At 41.7% G+C, this 25,665-nt stretch overlaps 1 protein-coding gene across 6 annotated transcripts in view; it reads right to left on the reverse strand.

The window, feature by feature from the left end:
• The window catches only part of PPARG (peroxisome proliferator activated receptor gamma), a 124,227-nt gene that overhangs the window by 24,752 nt on the left and 73,810 nt on the right, over positions 1–25,665 (reverse strand). For 4 of the 6 annotated variants that reach the window (XM_061128911.1, XM_061128909.1, XM_061128910.1 and 1 more), the window contains exons 3-6: positions 19,972–20,199; positions 18,043–18,212; positions 9,579–9,717; positions 4,183–4,382 (exon numbers count right to left, since the gene is read on the reverse strand). In XM_061128911.1, coding sequence (XP_060984894.1) covers positions 4,183–4,382; positions 9,579–9,717; positions 18,043–18,212; positions 19,972–20,191 — 729 coding nt within the window. In that variant the 5' untranslated portion in view covers positions 20,192–20,199. Of the gene's footprint in view, positions 1–4,182; positions 4,383–9,578; positions 9,718–18,042; positions 18,213–19,971; positions 20,200–21,019; positions 21,140–25,665 lie in introns of those variants that run through there. The other 2 variants (XM_061128913.1, XM_061128914.1) reach the window with 2 other exon arrangements.

The following is a 25,665-nucleotide window of genomic DNA, read 5'->3' on the forward strand; positions in this document are numbered from 1 at the left end:
CCACACGCCACAGAGTCTGTGCGCTGCAAGGAAAGATCTCTCGTGCTGCAACTAAGACCCGATGCAGCCAAATAAACAAGTATTTCTTTAAAAAGGAGCATTTAACTGATCTGTTCATTTACCTGTTCTGCACAGTGCCAATGGCACCAGGGAATAAGAGACAGAGGAGAGCTGAGTGGGGAAGGGAGAAGCCCTGGTTGCCCTGGAGGCAAATGCTGGAGCTGGGCCTGAAAGACTAGCAGGCACGTCACCAATGAGACAGAACAGGCGAGGGTTAAACGGAGCAGGAAGATAAATTTAAAGAAAGGCCTCTTCAATAAAGCCATTTCCCTTCACAAAGGTTCTGGGTAACTGGTTATCCACTATGCTGAGCAGCCTTCCCCCGGCTTGGCGGAACCCACCCTAATGACAGCCTTCCAGTGGGGTGTGCAGTGAGACCCAAATGGCTCTCCTGCACCAGCCATGGCCCCTTTTCCAGATCCCCCCATCCTCTCAAGAGTCCACCCTTCTGCACAACTTTTCCTATCAATGCAAATCTTCACTTTCAAAAGTCCTGGCCAAGAAGAGATAACACAACAGCCCTGAGATAGATGCTATCAAATGAATAACATGACCATGTAAGATAAAGAACAAATCTCTAGTCTCATTGGAAATCACATTCTGATTTTATTTTTTTCCCTTTCCCATATTCCTCTCTGCACTATTTCTTTCCACTAGTGCTTAATTTGATTTTGCAAGATAAGGAGAAAAGAGAGAGCCAAACAATTCTATTTCAGCTTTGTGTAATCAGAGGGTGGATTATTCTAATTTGGCCCAGTCTCTCTTTCCTTCCCAGACCCTAACAAGAGGCAATTCTGCCTCCATCCAGATTTTTAATGATGTCCAGGTTGGTGAGCAAATCTTGGGCTAAAGGCCTTCTGATGAAAGTCCAGAATTTCAAAGGGCATAGGCAGCAGCTTTTAATTCAATTAAGCAAACACATTTTGAGTAACTATTATAGACAAAGCACAGTCTTAGTTACTATAAGAGGAAGCCGATAATTAAGCATTTTATGGCACTTTCCCTTAAAATAGCTTAATCCCTATTTACCCCATAAAACTTTGGGGCTTCCCCCACTCTCCCCCCACAAAACACCCTGGAAGAAGGGAATGGAAACCCACTCCAGAATTCTTGCCTGGAGAATCCTATGGACAGAGGAGCCTGGAGGGCTATAGTCCACGGGGTCACAAAGAGTCAGATACAACTGAGATACTAACATTCAATACCCCATAAAGAGCCTTGGTTCCCCGGTGGCTCAGATGGTAAAGAATCCACCTGCAATGCAGGAGACCTGGTTCAATCCCTGGGTTGGGAAGAGCCCCTGGAGAAGGGAATGGCAACCCACTCCAGTATTCCTGCCTGGAGAATTTCATGGACAGAGGAGCCTAGCGGGCTACAGTCCATGGTGTCGTAAAGAGTCAGACACTACTGAGCAGCTAAACACACTAAAAGAGCCTACAATTACCTTCATTTAAACTCAAAGATTTAGAGCCAAAGACTCAATTGCTGTGAGCTTTTAAAGTGATTTATAGTGAATTGGGCTCTGGACCGCTCAGTTAACACACGAAACAGTATGCTGGCCACTGTAAGTATAAGTTTAAAATCTTGACTACTGGAGGAAAAAAAAAATTTTTTTTTTTTTTTAATGCTTTCCTCTTATCTTTCAGGTACTATTAAATTAATAGGACTTTCAGTGTGGATTGCAGGTCTGGATGGGGAGATAAAGAGGTGAGAAACTAGCTCCTGGAAACTGAACGGCCCGAGGCAAACTGTGGAGTAAACAGTGTGCTCTGGGCTCTCCCTGGTCACCAAACCGCTCCCAGCTCAGGGTCGCCTGCCTGTCTCCCTGTCACACACGGGGCTCTCAGAGAACTGGCGCAAGCTGCCTTCCACTGTTAACTCTATTCAGCCAGGCTGCTCTGATTTTCTTGTTTCTCTAACCTTTAAACGAACACGTTTACCTTCCATGGTAAAGTGAGCGAGGCCGGGGCCATCCGTTTTTGTTTTGCTGTGCCCTCATTTCTTCGTTTAAAGAATACATAGACTCTGCTTTTCGTTGTTTGCTCGCTAAGTCGTGTCTGACACTTTTGAGACCCCATGGACTGTAGTCCGCCAGGCTCCTCCGTCCACGGGATTCTCCGGGCAAGAATCCTAGAGTGGTTTGCTGTTTCCTCCTCCAGGGGATCTTCCCGACCCACGGACTGAACCCAGGTCTCCTGCATTGGTGGGTGGGTTCTTAACCACTGAGCTGCCAGGGAAGCCCTAGACTCAGCTTTATCATGACGTACAACCTGTTGCCTGCCCTATGGAAGACAGTAGGTCCTCACTAGAATTCGAGAAGAACAAAACAACACAAGGAAAATTTCTCGACTGTGGAGGTACTGGGGCAGCAGAACAAGGTGGGACATTCCTGCTGATCTACACATTCATAAAAATAAACCATCACTTCGAATGCTTTCCCAAGGTGAGAATTCTTGGGAATTTCACAACACAGAGTCTCTGTCCACCAGGCCACTGCTGGCCAATGGGCAAGACTGGCTTCTGGGAGGAGAACAAAAGAGGATAATAATAGCAGCTGCAAGGTAGTGTGGGTCTTGAACATAACGAATGTGCAAGATTTTTAAAAACCTGTAAACAGCTGGATATAGGTATAATACTGTTAGGGTACCAGTGATCTCTCTGGCAGTCAGGAAACCCACTGCCCTTCTTGATAGTTGACTTTTTATGCAGCCAACTGCATAAAAGGTTTTCTTTTTCTATTAGCTGATTCTACTCTTATGGTATAGCTAAAAGAAAAAAAAATAATGTTTTGAGACAGTCATCAAAATACAGTAACAGGTGATAAAACTTTCCCCCAAATAAAATTAAGTGGGGAGAGAGTTACATATTTCTGTTCATCTGTTCATGTGTGCATCTGAAAATAAATGACAACATGCAGAGGCTTTCAAGGGTTGGGACAGTGTCTTCAGAATGTCCTGTGGCTCCTTCTGCCCTAGGAACCTGGTACGGACGTTGTTCTCAAAACCAGACCCTGCCTGTGAACAGTGTGGTGCAGAGACGGGAGCCAGGTCACAGCTGAAGGTGACGGCAGGACCAGGGCCGGAGTTCAGGCACAGTTATAGTTCGTTTCAATGTCATTCCCATGTGCTTTCTCAGCTGGTTATCAGGGAAGAATTCCACTTCTTGGAAAACGGACTCAACCACCATTATCACCCACTCTGGGTCTCCTAAACAGGTCATCAATGCGCCTGCTGATGTCTGAGAATCCCCTGTAGTAGCCCAGGCTGCTCAGAGCCTCCGAGACAGTAAAACTCATACACGACACGAGGACGGAGCTCCAAGCTCCCTGGGGGTAATAATCAAGACAGCACTAAAGGCAAGAAAGGGGGTGTGATATTCGAAACATATTTTTATGCCCCACAGAGAACTTCTGAGAGGTACTTGAGTAGTTCTGCACGATACAATCATGGGATCGACCGCCTTTCCCAAACCTAGGTCAGGCCCTTCCCAGAGAAAAACTGGGCTGCTTGAAGGCGTGCAAATGTGGCCAGTGATTTTGATGCCAAGAAAAGATATGGATCCTGAAAGAGCGTGGTGGCATGAGGGGAGCCTGAGTTCATTTGCTCAAGTTAAGATGACCTGCTGCAGCGTCGGACACGGCTTAGCAACTAAACCACCACCAAGGTGACCTGTATCTTTCTATACTAGTCTCAAAAATTTTATTAGGAGAGCTTGAAGGAGTTTTTCCCTATTCAAAATAATGTTTATTTACCGTATCTGAAAACACTCTCTCTCCTCTATTTTGGACTCAGCCTGCAGTAGGTACCAGCCAACCACAGAACGGTACTGTGTGTGGGTGTGCATGGGTGCTTAGTTGCTCAGGCGTGTCCGACTCTTGGCAACCCCATGGACGGTAGCCCGCCAGGCTACTCTGCTCGTGGGATTCCCCAGGCAAGAATACTGGAGTGGATTGCCATCCCCTTCTCCGGGGGATCTTCCCCACCCAGGGATTGAACTGGGTTCTCCTGCATGGCAGGCGGATTCTTTACCACGTCTGTGCGTAACACGGTAAGTCATTTACTCGAAGGGAAAACAACAGCAAAACCCAGCCACCCCAAATGAAGACAGTAGAAGAGAACTAACTGATTTGTCTGTTGTCTTTCCCGTCAAGATCGCCCTCGCCTTCGCTTTGGTCAGCGGGAAGGACTTAATGTACGAGTCATACAAATGCTTTGCCAGGGCCCGGAGGTCCGCAGACTCTGGGTTCAGTTGGTCGATATCGCTGGAGATCTCCGCCAACAGCTTCTCCTTCTCGGCCTGGGGCATGCGCCCAAACCTGATGGCTACAGAAGAAGACAAAGGGCAGGATGCATCAGTGCATTCATTCCTGTATATACATACATATACATTCTTGTGTGTGTACATACACACACAACTTCTTTATCCTTTCATCCATCAGAGGATACTTAGGTGATACTTAGGTAGTCTCCATGTCTGAGCTATTATAAATCATGCTGCAATGAACATGGGGGGGGGGTGGCAAGTGAATTAGGTTGAGTCTTATTAAAAATATTTTTGTCCTTTAACATCTAAGGGGTGAATCTGCAGTCATATCAGGCTTTTGACAATGAGTAAGGCTTCGTCTCATGGTCAGTTTTTCCGCTTTTAACATGTTTATTTTGCAGCAGCTGTAGCCTGTAAGCGAGACTTGTATGAAAAATAACACTACTGCTTTTCATATGACTGTTGCCAATAAGTCATGTTTTTCCACCTCTCTTTCTTGAGGGAAAAAATATGCGCATTTGGAGGTTTTGCAGGACTTGGCAATCATTTTATTTTCTAGCTCCTCTACAGTAAAACAAGGGGCAGTCTTATCACCACGATTAAGTAATTTTTAAGTTGGGGGTAACGTTTTTCAAACTATTTGGAGAGGATATTTAAACATCTGTCCAGGTTTCTCTCCAAAGTCAAGATGAGCAAGATACTACGGCCTCATCTTCTGACTCTGAAGGCTTACGTGGCATCGTTTAATTCATTCACTGAACACCTTGTTTGATGGAAGATACCGGCTCAACAAACTGGACCAGGGGACACAAGGATGAAAAGGATGTGTATGGCAGATCCAAAATATAAAAGAGAGCCTGCATACGCATGGATTATTCTCTCCCTCTCCTGTACTGCTTTCTACCAGCTCCTTCCTTTCCATCTAAGCAGGGTTTAAGGCTCTGGCCCCAGTACGATCCCCCTCATGCTCTTTCCTCCACCACTGGACTTACTGAAAGAGCGATCGTCCCTCACTGTCTTCCTCTACCTCCCAACCCACTGCAATCGCTTCTTGGCCTTTGGGCTAGGATCAAGTGTTAGCAAGGGGGCTTCCCTGGTGGCTCAGTGGTGAAGAATCCGCCTGCCAATGCAGGAGAAGCAAGAGATGCAGGTTCAATCCCTAGGTCGGGAATACCCCCCGGAGGACGAAATGGCAACCCACGCCAGTATTCTTGCCTCGAGAATCCCATGGACGGAGGAGCCTGGCAGGCTACAGCTCACTGGTCGCAAAGAGTAGGACGTGACTGAGCGACTGAGCACACAGCACCACCGCAATGTAGCTTTTCCTCATTTAAATTCACCAAAACTTCGCTCTTACAAAGGCCGCTTCAGCTCCTCTAACGGGCACATCTAGGGGCCTGCGCTACGTGTTCGTTCTGCTTGAGCTCCCCGGCTTCCTCCCAGCCCTTCACACTGCTGACCTTCTCCACCCTCTAATTTCAAAAGTTTCTCATACTGGTCTCTGCCTCTCTGGCTCCCCATGTCTTTCTGTCGGCTATTTTCCAGACCTCTGTGAAAGCCCCTCTTCCTTCATTTACATGCTGTTATTCCTAGCTCAAGCTTTCTCTCTAAAGCAGAAAATGTGCTAACGACTCCTGCCCTCTCTTCCCTGAGATTTGTACCCTTATTTTTCACTTCTTCCTGTGTCCCTTTGCCTGTGGATGCTGGATATTCTATAGGCGCCTCAAGTTACTGGCTCAGTCGTGTTTCTTTGCCAACCCATGGACTGTAACTCACCAGGCTCCTCTGTCCACGGGGTTTCCCAGGCAAGAATACTGGAGCGGGGTGCCATACCCTTCTCCAGGGGATCTTCCCAGCTCAAGGATCAAACCTGGGTCTCCTGCAGGCAGATTCTCAACCGTCTGAGCCATGATTTAACGTAATAGAAAATCAAACTTTTCATTTCCCCTTCAAACAGTCTCCTCTTCCTGTTTTCCTGTTTTCCTTTCTGGATTAGCTCACTCTGTCACCCAAACTAAGCACCTCGAGTAGTCTCTGACAACCTCTCTTCCCTCGGACGTGTGCATTCACTGGTCATGGCTGTGATGTTTCTTTCAACGCCGCCACGTCTGGCCATGCCCAATGCCTGAGTTCGCAACATTGCACTGGCCTCCTGATGGACTTCCCTGACTTTTCCCTCTCTGACTTCTCCTTTTTTACTGTTTTCAGTAGTTTGGCTTTTGGCGATACAGGTCTGTTTGGTCCCTTGCTTTCTGAGAACATGGCGCTTACAGGAGAGGTTAAGAAGCACACAGAAGAGAAAGAAGGGGGAATCAGAAACTGGATGGAAGCGAAGGTGTTTGAGTTGGGCCTTCAACACCAGGTAGGATTTTGACAGGGAAGGAAGGGCAGAGGAAGCAGAGCCCAGAGGTGTTCTATCACTGGGTAATCTGCAGCAACAGCCAAGAATACAGCTTGTCTGAAATGTAAGTGGAAAGAGCAGCAGTGGGAAGAGGGAGGTGGAGGCTGAACTGTGGGCAGTAATGAACCCCTTGAAGGTGTGAGTACCACAGCCTCTGCCTTAGGACTTCTCACTCTGTTATATCTGTTGAAAGTTATTTGAATTTGGGGAGATTTTCCCCATACCACAAAGAAGACTAAAGAAACAAAAAGTAACATGTTGCAGTTTAAAGTCATTTGCCATTCCGGTTTTTCTTTTTTGCAACATACACCGGTGCTTTTGTTTGCAAGAAAGAAGAGAAGTACCTTAAAATGGGGAGAGCCACAGAAATTTGTGAAACCACTTTTCTAGAATTTAACAAGCTGCTAGGAAGTTATTTTGAAAGTTGTCAGCTTTTTTTTAAATTAAAAGACAAAAGGCATCATTTATATACTACAACATCCTAATCAGTAAAGCGAGTGAAAGTGTAAGCGCCAGTTGCTCAGTTGTGTCCAACTCCTTGCGAACCCCGCGGACTACAGCCCACCAGGCAGAGCCATTCTCTTCTCCAGGGGATCTTCCCCACCCAGGGACTGACCCGGGTTTCCCGCATGGCAGGCAGATTCTTTACCGTCTAAGCCAAAGATGCTTAACTCTGTAAAGCTAAGGTTTCACTAACTTTTCATATTTGTGAAAAATAAAACTTCTGTCTAAAGTGGATGGAATAGGGAAAACCTAGCTGCTTTCTTTTCTGTGCAGCCCATTTCCATTAAAAAAAACCCTGAAAATGGGTTTTCTTAGTCATGTTTGCAATCCTGTAAATGCTAAAATATGATCTTTGATACCATGATATTTAATTTCTTTCCTTTTTCACCTTTGTAAGAATTAACCGAACACTCTCTACAAGGCTGCTCCTTAGAGTAAGCTAATGGGCACAAGAAGGCAAAAGATGACCTAATTTTCATGCTTATGCTAGCTTTGACTTTTCTGGAAAGAGAAAATTATACCATCAACACTATAAAAGTTGCACTTTAAATTATTTGCCTATAAACAATAAGCAATAGGAGATATATTTTACATGAATGTGTGCAAGCAACAGAAAACATATTGTACCTCAATATGAAAAGTGACAATTTTTAAAGGACAAAAAGTAAATACAATTGAAAGCAAAACTGGCACCTTTTCCTATGTGGTATTTATAACAATGACCTCAAAGTCAAAGATTTCTTCATAAAGATAAAATAAATTTACTGCAACATGATCACATCACCTAAAATGTAATCCTGCAACTGAAAATGTACCCTTGCTTTACGAAGTCTGAAATAAAAAGGAAATTGGTAGAATTAAACCATCAAATTATCCTGCAATTAATGACTGAAGTTGTATAGACAGCAGATGTAATCAATTGTTAGGAAAGTTGGACCAAATTTCTATCCTGTCTAATACAGTTGGTAGAACTATTCAAAATACATTCTTGCCTTTAGAGAAAATGACCCCATATTAACGATACAAATATAATTTTGTAAACCATTTTTAAAGGGTAGAAGACCTATTCAATTAGTGATTCCCAAATATCTTGATTGTTGCTGTTAAAAAAAAAAATCTGCATGATGGAACAAAAATTTAATTTTCATAGATGCTTTGGAGTCCTCATAGATGACGGCTGACTTCAAATATTATATCTTCTTACCAGATCAGTTTTGAGAGAGGAAAAGATAAAAGAAAGAAAAAATAGGGCATACGATGACATGAGACTTCAGATTTAATTTGATTACTTTGGCATTTTATCAATGTATCTCTAAGCCCATAATAAGTTTTGAAAGAATTGATGAATACTTGACAAATATAATACTACCAAGTTACATCAAAAATTTGTTTTGTGAGCCAGTCAACCAATAAGAGCCAAATGGCGATTAAGAGCTATTTCTTCAAACAGGGCTATCTCCCATGACTGTACTGAGTTAGTTCTACAGTTCATGAAAACATGGGTCTTCAACAGTCCTGCCCTTAAGCTGACACTCCTAACTATAAGCTTCACTAAAGATACAGGTTCAAAAAAGTAGAATGCTTTACTCTCCTATTGAAGCTTTGTGGAACTTTAAAAAATACTTGCTTAATCCACAAATTGTATGCTGTACAAAGTCAAGGATAGGGTTCTGCTCATTTCTGCATAGTAAAGAGAAAAAAAGGACATATGTCTATGTCTGATATACCACTAAAGTTCCATATCCATAAATCAGAATTTTCTTACATTTAAAGTAGAAACTAATGTTTATAAAATAGATACCTAGCAATAATCTGCTGTCTAGCACAGGGAACTTTGCTCAATACTCTGAATGGCCTACATGGGAAAAGAATCTTTGAAAAAAAAAAAAAGAAAAAGTGGATATATGCATATGTTTAACTGAGTCACCTTGGTGTACCCCTGAAACTAACCCATAGCTGTAAATCAACCATGCTCCTATAAAATAAAAAAATAAAATAGAGACTATTTACACTTATAATTATATTTTTAATACTATTAAAGCAACACAAAAAATTAATCACAACTCTCCTATTACACATGTTTCAGAACACCACAGTAACTTTCATTACCGCCCGGCCTTCCCAGTCTCTTCTCCCATCGTGGCAAATGCCCAACTACAAGAGAGAAGGATTCACACTTGGAGCTGAACAACTCTGCCCTAATTGAGAAACGCTTTACTGGCATGCAATGTTCTGAAATCTGGCAATCTGTGGGAAAACTGTACACGTTTTCAGCCACAGCCCTCGGGGTCTACGGATCTAGCAGCCGTGATGAGAAGCATCGGGTGCGGGGCACAAAGTGCTCACTTACCATTATGAGACATCCCCACAGCAAGGCACTTCTGAAACCGACAGTACTGACATTTATTTCTACTTTTCTTGTGGATCCGACAGTTAAGATCACACCTATCATAAATAAGTTTCAATCTGATTGTCCTCCGGAAGAAACCCTACAAAGGAATATTGGGGGGGGGGGGAGAAAAGAAGCAAGTGTTAAGTCTTTGTGACAATGGCTTAAACCCACAATGGCCTGAGTATTAGACACTGGAGGCTCTTGACACATTTCGTCAGTGGCGACTTTAGACAAATCACTTAACCTCTCTCGGTTTTCTCTGCTATAAACTAAAGAAACAGAGGATCGCCAGTGTCCCTTTTTTAGCTCTTAGTGACCACAACCCACTGATGTCATTCAGAGAATCTTGGCCCCACATCTGGATTTCAGCAAGCCCTAAGAAGTGCTCTGGATTTAATGTAATGCAAATAAAACACCATGTAATCAGTTCAGTCTCTCTGTAAATCATTCCAGCAGCATGCCCTAACCTTATAATTGTGCTAAGCAGTTTGGCAAACTTAGAGTCATTTCATTCTAAAACATGAGCAAGGCCAATAAAAATCCACATGTGGGTAATTTTTTTGGAATTCTCTATGTTGCATAATTTCCTACAAAATTGGTTTCATTTATTTATGCATTTGAAAGAGTGTTCCATAATCACTGTAGCCTACAAACAGAGATAACAGAAAATAACAGGAGATGTAATATATAAGTTCTCAGAAACTTGACCACTATCTCAAAATAGCAAACATGTCAATTTGAGGCTGAATTCTGCTATGTTTATTTTTGAAAGACCTGAAAAAACTCTAATGAGAAATGTTTTCTAACTCCATCTTGTTGTTGTTGAGAATATTTCTACTCATTTCTATTGCATTCATTGTCATGAAACTCACTTTTTAATTCTTTCAAATTTATCTGGCCCTGTTTGAATACAAAAAGCACTGAATTAGGATTGATTCTACCACTGACACACATTTTTACTTTCTCCAGATTTCTACCTTGAACTCTAGACAAGTATGTTAAGCTGTTTACTTGACAACTTCACTTGGAAATCTAACATTATCTCTAACCCAGCACAACCACCACTGAAGTCCTGGTGATACCCTATGAGCTTACTTTACTGCAACTTTCTCCATACCAGCTGTCACAACTCCAGCCCTGATGGCACTCTCAACTTCCTTCTCTCATGTGGAAAGCTCATGCTCAAAATATACAATCACCTGTTTCCCTCACAGCCTTCAAGCTGTGTTAACATCTCATCTTAATGAGGCTTATCTACCTTATTCAATACTGTGGGCTGTCCCTCTCCCCACCTCTCATTGGCAATTCTTGCTCTCCTTTATTCTGCTCTTACCCGCCATCTCCCCACTCCATTAGCAGTTATGACTTCCTAATGTACCACATAATTTAGTTATTTATTTTCTGCCCCTCTCTTACTTCCCAACTATAATTCTGAGCTCCCTGGGGACAGGGATGGTCTCTTATGTCCCTGGATGTAACCCAAACACTAACAATAGTGCCCCATTAAAAGTTTTTGTTGAATAAGCATGTGTCATTTAACTTCCTTTCTGGGCCATCTCTGATATTTTGAGATTCTAAACTACGACTGAGATGTTACAAGGTCACTGGCACACTTCTTTCCTTTCAGTTTTTGAAGCCATCTTATTAAATGTAATAATTACAAACATGTAGGAAATACATGTAACTGTGAAACATAATGGGCCCCCCTGCTGGCTCTTATGGTGAAGAATCCACCTGCAGTGCGGGAGACCTGGGTTCTGTCCCTGGGTCGGGAAGATCCCCTGGAGAAGGGAATGGCCACCCACTCCAGTGTTCTGGCCCGGAGAACCCCATGGACATGACAGCCTGGTGGGCGACAGTCCACGGGGTCACAAAGAGTCGGACACAGCTGAGTGACTTTCACTGTAAATCAGAGTAACATAATTATCACACACGAGCCCATTATCCAACTCAAGACTTAAAGTCATAACCAGCCACGTGCATGCACTTATGTGTTCTTCCCTCATCCAGCTGCCGCTCCTGTGGCTGCTTGACAATATAATCATAACCCTAATTTTGAGCTTATCATTTCCCTGACCTTTAAACACACAGCTTTATCATACAGCCTATAAACTAAACAATACATTGCTTAGGTATGCTTGATTGAGGGCTTTATTAAGTAGTATACTACACACAGATTTTGCAAATAGATTTTCCTCTCTATGGCTTACTATCCTTGGAGAACACTGCTTCAGTCTTTTTAACTTTTTAACTTCAGTTTTGTTTTTTTTTTTTAACTTGTAAACCTTTTCATTTTGCTCTCATTCTTGAAAGAGTCACAGGGTACTCAGGTTTTCCTCTTTAACAATCTGGATTCCATTGTCTCTGTGCTTTCATTGTCTCTGTTGAGATGTCTGTTGTCAACTGACCTTGATTTGCACTTAATTCTCTTTGCTTCTTGTACTCTGCAGTTTACCGCACCGTGTCTAGCCATGGATTTCTTTATCTTCTTGGACGTTTTCTGCATCATGGTCTCACTAGTTCATTGGTTCCTGTACTCCACTTAGGTGTTAGACTTTCTTTTCAAGCCTTCAATATTTCTGAATTTCTCTTTTATATTTTTTATCTTCTTGCCATTAATGTTATCACAAGGGTAAACAGCAGAACAGCCAAATAAGATGACAAAAAAACACAAAAACTTTTGCAATGGCAAAAGTAAAGAAAAGCAAACATTTCTCACCAAAGTTCATCAGTGAGAAGAGTTCTGTATATTACCCTTCATTAGTAAAAACGACATATTTTTAATATTCGAAGATCTTATGAATCCTTCAAGAAGTAAAAGAGGCTTCAAATTCTAGCAGATTCCAGGTGGGATATGTTCTTTAAGACATTGTTGGTTTCATTCTTAATAACTTCTTTGCACGTATCTTTCAGTTCGGTAATCCTTTTTTCTGCTGTGTACAGTATGCTATTTAACCCTTGCAGAGCATTTTTATTTCAATGATTGTATTTTTCACTTTTAGAAGTTTCACTTATTTTCAAGACTGCTGGTCATTCTTGATAGTCTATTACTGTTCATTCATTGCTATGATTCTGCCCTCTATCTTTAAACAACCCATACATAGCTGTACATTCTGGATCAGGCAGTTTCAATATCTGCATTCTTGTGTAAGGGTGGAGAGTTCTGTTTGCTTGTTTACCTCTGATGAATGTCATCAAGAAAGCTGCCTATTTATGTGCTTGCTGATATTTTATTTTGAAGTCATTTCTTGACCTTAAATTGTGAGAATCCTACAGGGTCTAAATCAGGAATTCTTTCCTCCAAAGAGAATTTGAAGATCCTTCTGTTGGAAGTCAGGAGTGCCACTGACTTATGATTATTTCAGACCCTCTTGGGAATTCTGGCTCAACTCAGAAGCTGGGCATCTATCATGAGGAAACTCTGTCCCTCCAAGTGTGCCTGCAGCTGCAGTTCAAGACCTAGGATTGTTTGCTTGTTTTGCCACCAATGTTTTAGAGAGTTTTCCCTACCTCTTGTGAGATCAGCAACATCTCAAAGGATATGTCCTATGTAGGGTATGTTGGAAAGGAAGGTAAACCTCTTTAATTCTCAGAGGGTTCTAAGACACTTTGAATATTTAAAAGGCATTTTCCCTCTTACTGATTCACAGAAGGCTAAAGTACAGAACTGTTGCCACTGTTAAATACTGTGGAGAAATCTTGCTTTGATTTTTGCCATTGGATCATATATATTTCAGGATATCTTTGGCTGCTTCTCTGAATTTCACTTTTAAAGCCCAATACTAGTAGTTGAAAATGCTGCTTGGCTATCCAACAGGTCCCAGAGTACTCACTTTTTTGGCATGGTTGGAAACGAAGACTTTTAATAAAATAACTATGTTTTTTAAGTTTAATGTTTATAATGTGATTTGTTTTTTGTGTTGACCCCAATGAAGTCTTTCAAAGAGTATCACATTTTTTGTAATGATTCCAATGTTAAAGGATCATCATTCTCTATATCATATATGCACTGACCATGCACATAAAATCTTGAACTAAGTATATACAAACCCCAGCACAAACTTGGAACTGCTTTTACTTTAAAAAATTTTTTAAGACTAAGTTCATGATAACCAACTGCTTTCTTGTCATCTGACTTTTTCAAGAAACCTGGAGAGGAAGATACAAGGCTCTCACTTAGTTTTTTGTAAAAAATTATTTCTTTACTTGGTGAATGAAGCAGGCTTCCCCCAAATGTTCTTCATTGACAGTAAAGAAACACTCGTTTTTATTATGTCAGTGTCCATACAATGAAGTGCAATTTCAACAGCTCACAGTTCTGATCACCATGAAGTCTATGAACTGGTGTGATGGAGATGCATCAGTCACCATAAAATGCTTTGTGTATATTTTTATTATAAAACCTTCACACTTGCTTGTGAGAACATAAAGCCTGCTTATTTCTTCCTTAAAACATTTTCTCCAACCTCTCCTTCATTGCTTTACTAGTAACAAAACTTCAGGTGCAATGAGACCTAAGAGTGGTATTTAAATTTTACAATGAGATTAAATGCCCTGTGTTGGACCTGCAGTCAGCTTTAACATGAAACTATATGGCCCACAGAGGCCGAATCAATGAGCTGCCACTGGTGCGTGGGAATATACTAAAAACTCTTCCTCAGGTAGAAATACAAAAATACATAGAAATATAAAAATAGATTATACAGTATTGTATGGTAGTATTTCCTTGTATCTTTACTAAGTCTATGGTTCTAAAATGATCTTTCACTACAGACATAAAAATATTATGAAACCTATTAGGGAAAAAAATAAATGTCCAATTTGTAAGCAATCAATGTCAGCTTTATAAGTTTTAAAGTATATGAATCTTTCATTAGTTACAGGTTATATATTACCTAAGTCTGTAATATTAATAACTGAAGAATCTATCACTGTTTTCTTGCAATCCAAATCCAAACTTTTTATTCCTGTCTGAACTTTGGCAAGGGTCACCAACATAAAACTGTTCCACTGGCATGTAAATATGTTTAAGAAGGTCTACTGACAGCTATCTTGAGCAATATAGCTATTTTTTTCCTATTGTAAATTAGTTTGTAGGTTTGTGGTCAACTGTATTTTAATTATGGGTATATCCCACACTCTACTGAAATGACAAATGTTAAATTGCCAAAACACCTTTTTTTTAACACAGTCTAACACGTGTGTTAATTTCACTTTCACTGAGTATTGTTGGTGAGCTAAGGCTATATCTTCTTAAAGTTTATTTATGGCTGTGATGGGTCTTCATTGAGGCACACTGGCTTCCTCTGGTTGCAGCAAGCAGGGGTTACTCTCTAGTTGCGGTGTGTGGGCTTCTCATGGCAGTGGCTTCTCTGGTCGTGGAGCACAGGCTCTAGGGTATGTGGGCTCAGCGGTTGTGGTACATAGACTTATATGCCCTGGGGCATGTGGGATCTTAGTTCCCAGGCCAGGGATTGAACCCATGTCTCCTGCATTGGCAGGTGGATTCTTAACCCCTGGACCACCAAGGAAGTCCCATTAAGGTGGTCTCTTTGATTACTGATGGGCACTGGTCTAACTGGCCTAATGATGGCATTCAGAGTGTGGCAGCAATTCTGTTTAACTCCAAAGTACCAAAGAATGAGTGAGCATGTCTTCAGCCTCATACCTTAGAACAATAGTTCTCAAACTTTTTGGTCTCAGGACCCCTTTACTCACCCCAAAACGTTGAGGTTTCTAAACAGTTTTAATTTATGTGAGCTATACCTATTGACGTTGATCAGACTAGAAATAAAACCTGAGAAATTATCATGTACAAGAACATTCAGGTCACATTCCATCAAGCATTAGAACTACGCTACCATTCCATGTCATGTAGCTTCTAGGACACTCCACTTACACGCCTGAGAGAATGAGAGTGAAAAACAAGTTAATATTATTATGAAAATAGCATCAACCTCATGGTTATCTTGAAAAGGTCGTAGGGATCCCATCCCCAAACCACACTTTGAGAACCGCTGACATACTTGGAGAAGCCAAATTATATTATTCCTCTAACATTTTTCTTATCTTTAAAATGGGCAGATGCCTATTTTCCCTTCTACAGTGAGCATAACCTTCCTTGTATTTTAGTCTTCTTGTTGTCATTCAGCCACTAAGTCGTGTCCCACTCTTTGCAACCCCATGGACTGTGGTGTGCCAGGCTTCCCTGTCCTTCACTATCTCTCAGAGTCTGCTCAAATTCATGCCCATTGAGTCCCTGATGCTATCTAACCACCTCATCCTCTGTTGCCCCTTCTCCTTTTCCCTTCCATCTTTCCCAGCATCAGGATCCTTTCCAACGAGTTGTCTCTTCCTGTCAGGTGGCCAAAGCAGTGGAGCTACAGCTTCAGTATCAGTCCTTCTAATGAATATTCAGGGTTGATTTCCTTTCCTAGGAAGACTGTAATCTTTACTCTGGGCGGTTTGCAAGTTACTGGAGGTTACTATACAATACTGTTAATTTTCTTCTACTGCTCTTACTTGTCTGTCTCTGGTAGGTGAAGGACTCCTCTGGACTCATCAGGTTTTAAGTGTTAATTCTCTGTCTCTGCCTTAGAACATTTCTGTTTGTAACTAGAGGGCATTTGAGTTTTCTCCTCCTTCTTTTCTCTTCTTTTTGTTACTTTTCTTCTTTGTTTGCTTTGATCTTCTCAGTTTTTATGCTCTCAGAACTTAGCTTTAACACTATAAGCAACTGCTGACAATATCTGTCTTTCAATTTTTGGTTGATTGGTTAGTCCTTAAATTACAATTCAATTTTTAGCTGTTCTCAGAAATGTTAACTCTCCACAAATATCTGATGAATAGAATCACAGTGAAACTATTTGCTTAAAACTTATAGTTTTCTAACCGCTTTACAGCCCATAAAAAAAATATTGTGGAAACTTAACCAACCATACTTTATTTATCAACATAAATTACCAAGATGATCAAAACTAGATGATTTCTTCAAGTACTTCTAAGAATTTAGCCACAATTTCCTCAAAATTACATAAATCTAACAGAGTAAAATGACAGGTTCTTACTATTCCTTGAGAACATAATGATTTCCTGTAAGGTTACAGATATTTTAGTTTGGTTTAAATCACTGAATGAATGAGTTTTCATGTTTTAAATAAAAGCATCTCTTGCCAGGAGTCATTTTGGAATTTTAGACCCAGAGATGAATCAGAAGCCCTGTGGCGAAACTTGTCTCTTTCACTTTATTAGGTTGCCTTTAGAAAAATCAACTTTTGGATTGAAGAGGCTTTAGTGATCATCTAAATCAATACCATCATGTTATAGATGTGAAAACTTAGGCAGGATATGGTTAAAAATATAATATATACAAAGGCATCTTGCCCAATATCTGGTGTATAGCAGTAATTCAGTAAATATTAACTCCCTTTTTTGGCTCATGGTCCAGTTAGGAACCCAGATCTTCCAACCTATCTAACTGCTGTCACGTATCTTCATTCTGAACAAAAAGCCCTTCTGATGATTGAACCTGATCTTACAGAAGCAGCGTTATTTTATAAGGCAAACACTTATCAACAATTTATTCTGAGCCCTAGAGTATATAATAAATACTACTCAATTACTATTTTATTCATGGAGCCTATTAGAATTAATTCCTTTAAAAGAAACTACATTTTAAAACATGAGTAGATTAACATTTTCTCAATAGTTGGGCAGAATATTACTAAATGAACTTTCCAAAATAGCCTTTTTCACAAAGAAAGGAGGGGAAGAGAAAGGGTATCTCTTTCCCAAAATGGCTGTATCTCTTTGCCTGACCATAACTCATGGCTCACGCTGATGCTGAATAAGAAAACATACAGTATCGGTTTAGGAGTCAGAACGTGTATGGATCTGCCACTTACAATGGATGACCATGGGAAATCTCACTGACACAAGATTTCTACACCTGAAAAGTGGCCATAAATAAGCTCAACCTTATAGGACTGTGGTTAAGGCTCAAACGAAGGTTATCTATCTATCTACATATACAGAATATGACATGGTATAGTGGAAAGAAAAAATATTAGGAGATTCAGGAAATCTGGGTTTTGTTCAGGGTCAGCCTGTCACTGTCTTGCCATGTTACCTTGAACAAGCAGTTTCGTTTTTTTTGTAATCTGCAAACTGTGAAGCTTGAATTAGATCCGCGTTGCACAGGACCAATTTGGAAAAAAGGAAGTGAGGCACAGTAGCCTTGCTTTTTAACAATTTTCTCAGGTTTTCAAGTATTATGTCATCTAAAGAATGGGTTTCACCAAAGATATTTAGAAGTTTGACAGCTTTGTCTCCGTTCTTTGCCGTCTGTTTGCAACAGGAAATGAAAACCTAGGTACATTTTCAGCAAATTATTTCAAAAATGATCTTTTTTTTTTTCTTTTACCTTGCATCCTTCACAAGCGTGAACTCCATAGTGGAACCCTGACGCCTTATCCCCACACACCCGGCACTCAATGGCCATGAGGGAGTTGGAAGGCTCTTCATGAGGCTTACTGTACAGCTGAGTCTTTTCAGAATAATAAGGTGGGGACACAGGCTCCACTTTGATTGCACCTGTGTGCAGAAAAACATGAGCAGACAGTTATCACAGGAAAAACAATGCGAAACAGGCAACAGGGCATGTCGCTATCGTACACCTTATTATCATATTTTATTATTTAGGTTAGATGCACTATGGAACATGAAAAAGACACAGGAAAAAGTGGGCTTTGTAATCACATGCAAGTCACAATGCCTCTGAGCCTCACCTGTGAAAACAAATTGGGAAGGGAATTAAGTTTGTGGTTCTATGACCCTCCAATACCTCATAATACTAACGTTCCCTCTGGAAAAATATAATATTTGAGATCATGAAGGTTATTTTTCTATGGGCTGTATCTGGCATTCACGACAATATTAAATTATACATTTCAACTTAAATATTGCATTTTAGAAGGGTTTTTAAACCACTCTTGCAAAGGAAACACAAAAGGAACTGAGAAGGAAATGGTATGCCCGGCTTGAGGGTACATGAAAAGTAAGAGACCAGGTTCTCATCAATGTTGAGTCACAAAAGATGGTTTGTAAAATGATCTTTGATAGAGAGAGACACTTTGGAAAGCAAGCACTATCTTTCCGCTGGTCAGGATCAAGCCTATTAAATTTCCATATTAGGCTTCAACTGAAATCACACATGTAAATATAACCACGTATATAATTTATCTTAAAAAAACTAGAAATACAGGAAGTTCTTACTTATTGTCAAGTAATGGCTGCCAATTACACAGTGTTTGCTCTGGAAAACCAGCATGACAGCAAAGAGATAAAAATCAAGGAAATAGCATCACAGAAATTTATCTTATCTTGAAAAGTGCAGTTTTAGTTTTTCTTGATGTGAACTGCATTAATGGCATGGAGATTTATCAACAGTCTACAATGTCAACATTCAAATTTGTGCTGAAAAATAGGTTTCAGTGTAAGCTGTTCACAGTGCAGAATTAGGAAAATTGCATTATAGTAATAGTGATTCAGTGATAAGTTATAGCAGGTAATAAACTATTACTTGTCTACTTAAAAGTAGAAACAATGAATCAGAATTTGGGGGGGACGGACATTTAGCCTGAGATACAGCTAGCGGTGTAATCATGCTGGAGATTGTCCCTGAGAAGGACAGAAGAAAAGAAAGAGAGGAGGGAAGGGGGGAAAAAGGAAAGATGATCCAGGGTGCTCACAGACTACCGGCCTTGTTGGTCAGTTACATGCGTGTGTCAGCTCAGTCACACAGTCATGTACTCTTTTCAACCCCATGGATTGTAGCCCACCAGGCTCCTCTGTCCATGGGATTTCCCAGGCAAGAATTCTGGAGTGGGTTGCATTCCCTCCTCCAGGGGATCTTCCCGACCCAGGGATCAAACCCATGTCTCCTGCACTGCAGGCGGATTCTTTACCACTGAGCCACCTGGGAAGCGAAAGTGTTAGTCACGCGGTCGTGTCCGACACTTTTTCCCAAGAACTTTTGCCTGCCAGGCTCCTCTGTCCATGGAATTTTCCAGACAAGAACAAGGGAGTAAGTAGGTGGCCATTCCCTTCTCCAGGGGAATCAAGGATTGAATCCAGGTCTTCTACATTGCAGGCAGATTCTTTACCATCTGAGCCACCTGGAAAGCCATTGGTCAATTATAAATGCTTAGTATTTCATGGACAAGTGGATGAATAAATGAATGGTAAATGTCTTCACCACAGCCATTAGTCCGGGGAGCATTTACCCTATTGTGGACGAGAGATTAGTCCAATCCTAGTCTCAACAGTCTGAAAAGTGAAATAAACCTCATACTTTGGTACTCTTGGAGCTTCAGGTCATACTTATAATCTGCAACCATCGGGTCAGCTCTTGGGAACGGAATGTCCTCGTAGTGCGGAGCGGAAATGCTGGAGAAGTCAACGGTGGTGAAGGGCTTGATGTCAAAGGCATGGGAGTGGTCATCCATCATAGAAAGATCCACGGAGCTGATCCCAAAGTTGGTGGGCCAAAACGGCATCTCTGTGTCAACCATGGTAATTTCTGAAACAAAGAAGAGACCAGCTGTGACGTTAGTCCTGAGGGCTGGGCAGTCTCGTGAAGATACACAGAAAGGGAACAGAAAGAGTCTCCGGTCAAGATGTCACCTAGATGATCACGAGGAGAGAAGCGAACACAACCGCCTTCTTAGTGCCGTCCAGGCTGCTGAACTAACTGAGGGAAGTCACCCCTTACCTGGATGTCATGATCGAGGAGCCTCTAGCAGTGTCAGCCTGTACAGCAGGCCCACACCAACGTCCTAGAGACAGCCCTGCTCTCCTTACAGCGGGATGACTTTCCTAAGGGTATCTGGGAATGGGCTTCTTGCTTTTTCCCAGAGAGCAGAGAGCTAAAGAATGCAGCTCTCACAGGCTGACTCTTGCAAGAGGTTAAAGATTCTAGCTGTGGTCTTCGTAAGAAAAACAAAGTGCCTCGAAAACACAAATAAGGAGATGAGCGCTGTGAATGCGCTTCAGCGGCTCCAAGAGGGCTCCTCAGGCGCTGTGTGGGTTCGCACGTCTGAATATCTGCACGAAGAAGGATGCAAAAAGCCTGACGCTATCTGTGTTATGGTACAAACCCTGCACTGCTGACCGTCTGGAGCTCACACTGGGTCTCAGTGACATCCAGAAAACAGCGTGCGCTCTTAGTGACGGGGCATCCATCGAACTGCATATTTTGTTCTGAACGTCACCTAAACCTACCTAACCCAGGACGCATCACTTACTTTGCCCATCTCCTCAGTCTGCTTATTTTATTTTTCTCCAGCCATTTTTCTTAAAATAAATCATTTTCCTATGAAAAGACACCTCTCTTGTCTCACCTGCAATATCCACAAATGTGGGTTATGCTGACCGCAAAGTTCTTCTGAAGACCAGAGTAAAGGTTGACCACGCTAAAGGTAGTGTATATGCTGCTGTATCAATACCGGGAAATAAAAATAGGGATGCAAAACATGTCTGGGTTGCAAGAAAAGTTGTTTGCTCATCATTTTACTGGTTTAATTTTGTTTCACTTTTAACATATGACTTCAGTGACTGCCTGCCAACCCACGTCAGGCTTCTCAACACAGGAATCATATCCCTAAGGGTCATTAGTTTTATTGAAAAGTTTTGGGGAAAATTTTAATGATAAAATAGCTATTTATGTGTAAATAAATAGAATGAAAAATTTATCTGATTTTAAAGATATGATTCTGAACTCCTAAAAAACTTTATACTTAAAGTACATTTCATAGCTAGAAGAACAGTAATTTTTTTAAAACAGACTGTATTTTTTTAAGCTTTTTAAAATATGGACCATTTTCTAAGTCTCTATTGAATGTGTTACAATACTGCTTCTGTTTCATGGTTTGGTTTTCTGGCCACAAGGCATGTGGGATCTTAGCTCCCGGACCAGGGGACTGAACTCTTGCCCCCTGCATCAGAAGGTGAGGTCTTCACCCCTGGACTGCCAGGGAAGTCCCCAAGAGAATAGACTATTTTACTTTATTTTATTTTTTTGTGAAGTCGCTCTGTCGTGTCCGACTCTTTGCGACCCCATGGACTGCAGCCTACCAGGATCCTCAGTCCATGGGATTTTCCAGGCAAGAATGCTGGAGTGGGTTGCCATTTCCTTCTCCAGGGGATCTTCCCAACCCAGGGATCGAACCCGGGTTTCCCACATTGTAGGCAGATGCTTTACTGTCTTGAGCTACCAGGGAAGCCCAGAATAGACTATTTTAAAAAGCAGCTTTAGGTTTACTTAAATATTGGGCAGAAAGTATAAAGCTCTCCAATACCTCTTCCCCTTTCTCCCTCCCCACCAAACCCTGAAACACACAGTTTCCCCTATTAATAATTGACATTTCCCCTATTATTAACACTTACATTAGTGTGGTATTGCTTGTTACAAAACTGATGAACCAACAGTGATACATCACTAACTAAAACCCACAGTTTATAGTCGGGTTCACTCTTCTGTGTTATCCATTCTATGGCTCTGAATGTATGACGTCCCTGATCCACCATCACAGGATCCTACATTTCCTTGCCCTAAACGCCCGTTGTGCTCCACCGATTACACCCCTCCCTCCCCCAAGAACGCTAACTTCATTGTCCTCTTCTTCTAAAGGGCAATCTGCTGCAAAAGCAGCGGTCAAGCACTGATCGACGTGCAATAAATTTAAAAGTCTTCACCCGTCATGCAAGCACCCCGACAGTCTGACTTTTTCAGTGTCATTTCCCACGTGGGCTCCCTGACCTCACCCCACCCTCGGCAGTCATGTGCTTGGGCCCCTCACACCACGTGCCCCGGGCAGACACTGCACTGTCTAGTCCGCTCGTCTCTGTTCACGCCGTTTCTGGGACTCCTCGGACTCCTCCCATTCCTCACGATCACACGTCACGATGCCCGTCTGTCTTTCCCACAGGAGTGGGGAAAATCCCATACTGGTCCACATGCTCCTTGCTCCATGAAACCTTCCATGAATTCTCCAACTTAAAAAAATATCCTCCCTTCTCCGTGTTCCCACAGCACTGAGTACACCTCCTTCACTTTGGTATAATTATTTAAACAAATATCTCCGCTGTTAGATTTCCAGTTTTTGGAGCAAAGGACAGTGTCTTATTATTCCGTTTTTCCTTCAGACCTTGTTTACTAAATGCTTGCCAACTCAATGATCATATTTTATAGGGAAGGCCAGAACAAGTATTCATTTCTCTGAGGAAAATGGAAAAAATAAAAATACTTTCTCAGCAGTTTAGTTTTGCTAAGACTGAAGCTCCCCAGAAAAGATGTAGCTTTCATTATCATAAATAAAATACAGTTTAAGCTGTACCTCCTCCTCTCAACAATGTATACTCAGTTTTTCTCTTCTGATAATTGCAGCAGAAAGATTAGAGTCCTATAAACTTTTTTCCCCCCTACACAGAAAGGACAAAGAAAGAAAGAAAACAGTTTGCTTCTTCATCTCTATGAAAACAAAGCGTTCGACATGTACCTTCCTTCCTCTCCTTCCCTCTCCCTGTCCTCTCATCCTGGGACACCTTGACCTAAACAATAGTACTCCACCGGCCACAGTTACTGGGAGGCACAGTGGTTCCCTAGATGTTTTATTTTATTTTGACTTAAGAGATGGGTCCAGGGAGCCTGCTTCTAATTTTGTCTCCAGAAAACATAAGCTACTGTTTCTGCCAAGCTGTAAGGTGAGTAGGTGTTTTTTGTTACCCCGTGCAATTACCCGTGGAAGAACACATGAGCAGACCACTTGCATGAGCAGCAGCCCTTCTCAGGGGTGAGGAGCAGCATCGTCACTTTCCAGCCGGGTGACCAGTGCCCTGCATTAGGCACAGCCCTTAATTTCACAACTGTAGGTGTGTTTCAAGCAGACGGCAGTCCTGGGGCAGATGTTGTGGGGTAGGACACGAACATGTGCCGTTTATCTCAGACCATCAACCCTGGCTTTAAACTCTCCGACAGTTCATGAGCAGATTTTTTCGCAATATGCCAAACTACAGTGTATTTCATGCAAAGAGACATATGATGGAAAGTAAAGCAACTTCTCTCACCCGAGAAGGCGTCACTGTTCTGGAGTACAGAAGTGGGTCAGGAAAGATTTTAAATGCTAAGTCGGAGCACTAGAACTATACAGTCTACCTGTCAGGTTTTATGCTGTCTCCTATGAAAAGAAAAGAAAACCTTCTAGAATATCCAGGGAAATGCTGCATTTCCTTAATAATTGTTGTTCAGTTGCTAAGTCATATCCAATTCTTTTTTTTGTTTTTTTCAGAATGACTGCATTTTTATACAAAATATTTACATGCCTAAGATTCTGGCCAAAAAAAGTTAGATTAGAATCACCTGGGCCAATTGGGCTCTGCGTTTTTATTTTATTTATTTTTTCACAATTATTTTTATTAGTTGGAGGCTAATTACTTTACAATATTGTGGTGGTTTTTGCCATACACTGACATGAATCAGCCATGGATTTACATGTGTTCCCCATCCCGAACCCCCTCTCACCTCCCTCCCCATCCCATCCCTCTGGGTCTTCCCAGTGCACCAGCCCGGAGCACTTGTCTCATGCACCCAACCTGGGCTGGCGATCTGTTTCACACTTGATAATATACATGTTTCAATGCTATTCTCTCAGATCATCCCACCCTCGCATTCTCCCATAGAGTCCAAAAGTCTGTTCTGTACATCTGTGTCTTTTTCTGTCTTGCCTATAGGGTTATCGTTACCATCTTTCTAAATTCCATATATATGCATTAGTATACTGTATTGGTGTTTTTCTTTCTGGCTTACTTCACTCTAGATAATGGGCTTCAGTTTCATCCACCTCATTAGAACTGATTCAAATGAATTCTTTTTAATGGCTGAGTAATATTCCATGGTGTATATGTACCACAGCTTCCTTATCCAGTTGTCTGCTGATGGGCATCTAGGTTGCTTCCATGTCCTGGCTATTATAAACAGTTCTGCGATGAACATTGGGGTGCACGTGTCTCTTTCAGATCTGGTTTCCTCGGTGTGTATGCCCAGAAGTGGGATTGCTGGGTCATATGGCAGTTCTATTTCCAGTTTTTTAAGGAATCTCCACACTGTTCTCCATAGCGGCTGTACTAGTTTGCATTCCCACCAACAGTGTGAGAGGGTTCCCTTTTCTCCACACCCTCTCCAGCATTTATTGCTTGTAGACTTTTGGATAGCAGCCATTCTGACTGGCGTGTAATGGTACCTCATTGAGGTTTCATATCCAATTCTTTGTGACCCCATGGACACGCCAAACCCCCTGTCCCTCACTATCTCCTGGAGTTTGCCCAAGTTCATGTCCACTGAATTGGTGATGCTATCCAACTCTCTCTCTTGCCTTAATAAATACATTAGCTGAAGCCTGGCGTGCTGCAGTCCATGGGGTCGCAATGAGTCGGACACAACTGAGTGACTGAACTGAGTGTTAATAGAACCCTGAATTTTTGCTGAGTCTTGTGCCAAATATCATCTCACTTAACGCTCACAATGTCCTGTGAGGTAGGTATACTTGTAACTCTCTTTAAAGAAGAGGAAACCGAGGCACAGATGTGGAAATAACTTGCCCAAGACCACCCAGTTACTAACAAGCACAGCTGGATTATGAATGAACACAGATGGTCTAAAACTCCACAGCCTGCACCAGTTACTAAGGAGCAGAGCTGGGTTATCAACCCAGATGGTCTAAAACTCCACAGCCCAGCCTGCACATGTGACTTCCTAACTTAGTACTGGTTAGGAAAATAAATCTCTTCTTGGATCTTCTAGTTCTATATCAAATAACAATTAATTTCAACAAACCCTCACTGAACACCTATGAGGTGCCAGGTTCAAAGGGATGCCCTGTAAAGGGTGAGTAATTCTCCAGTAGAGGTTTCACTGAAGCAACTGATTAAGCTGAGCAACAAGAGTGGGCGCAGGAAAGAGCCTTTCCTAGATGGTCTTAAACTTAGGAGC

The sequence above is a fragment of the Dama dama genome, chromosome 24 (assembly GCF_033118175.1).
Source record: "Dama dama isolate Ldn47 chromosome 24, ASM3311817v1, whole genome shotgun sequence".
Lineage (NCBI taxonomy): Eukaryota > Metazoa > Chordata > Mammalia > Artiodactyla > Cervidae > Dama > Dama dama.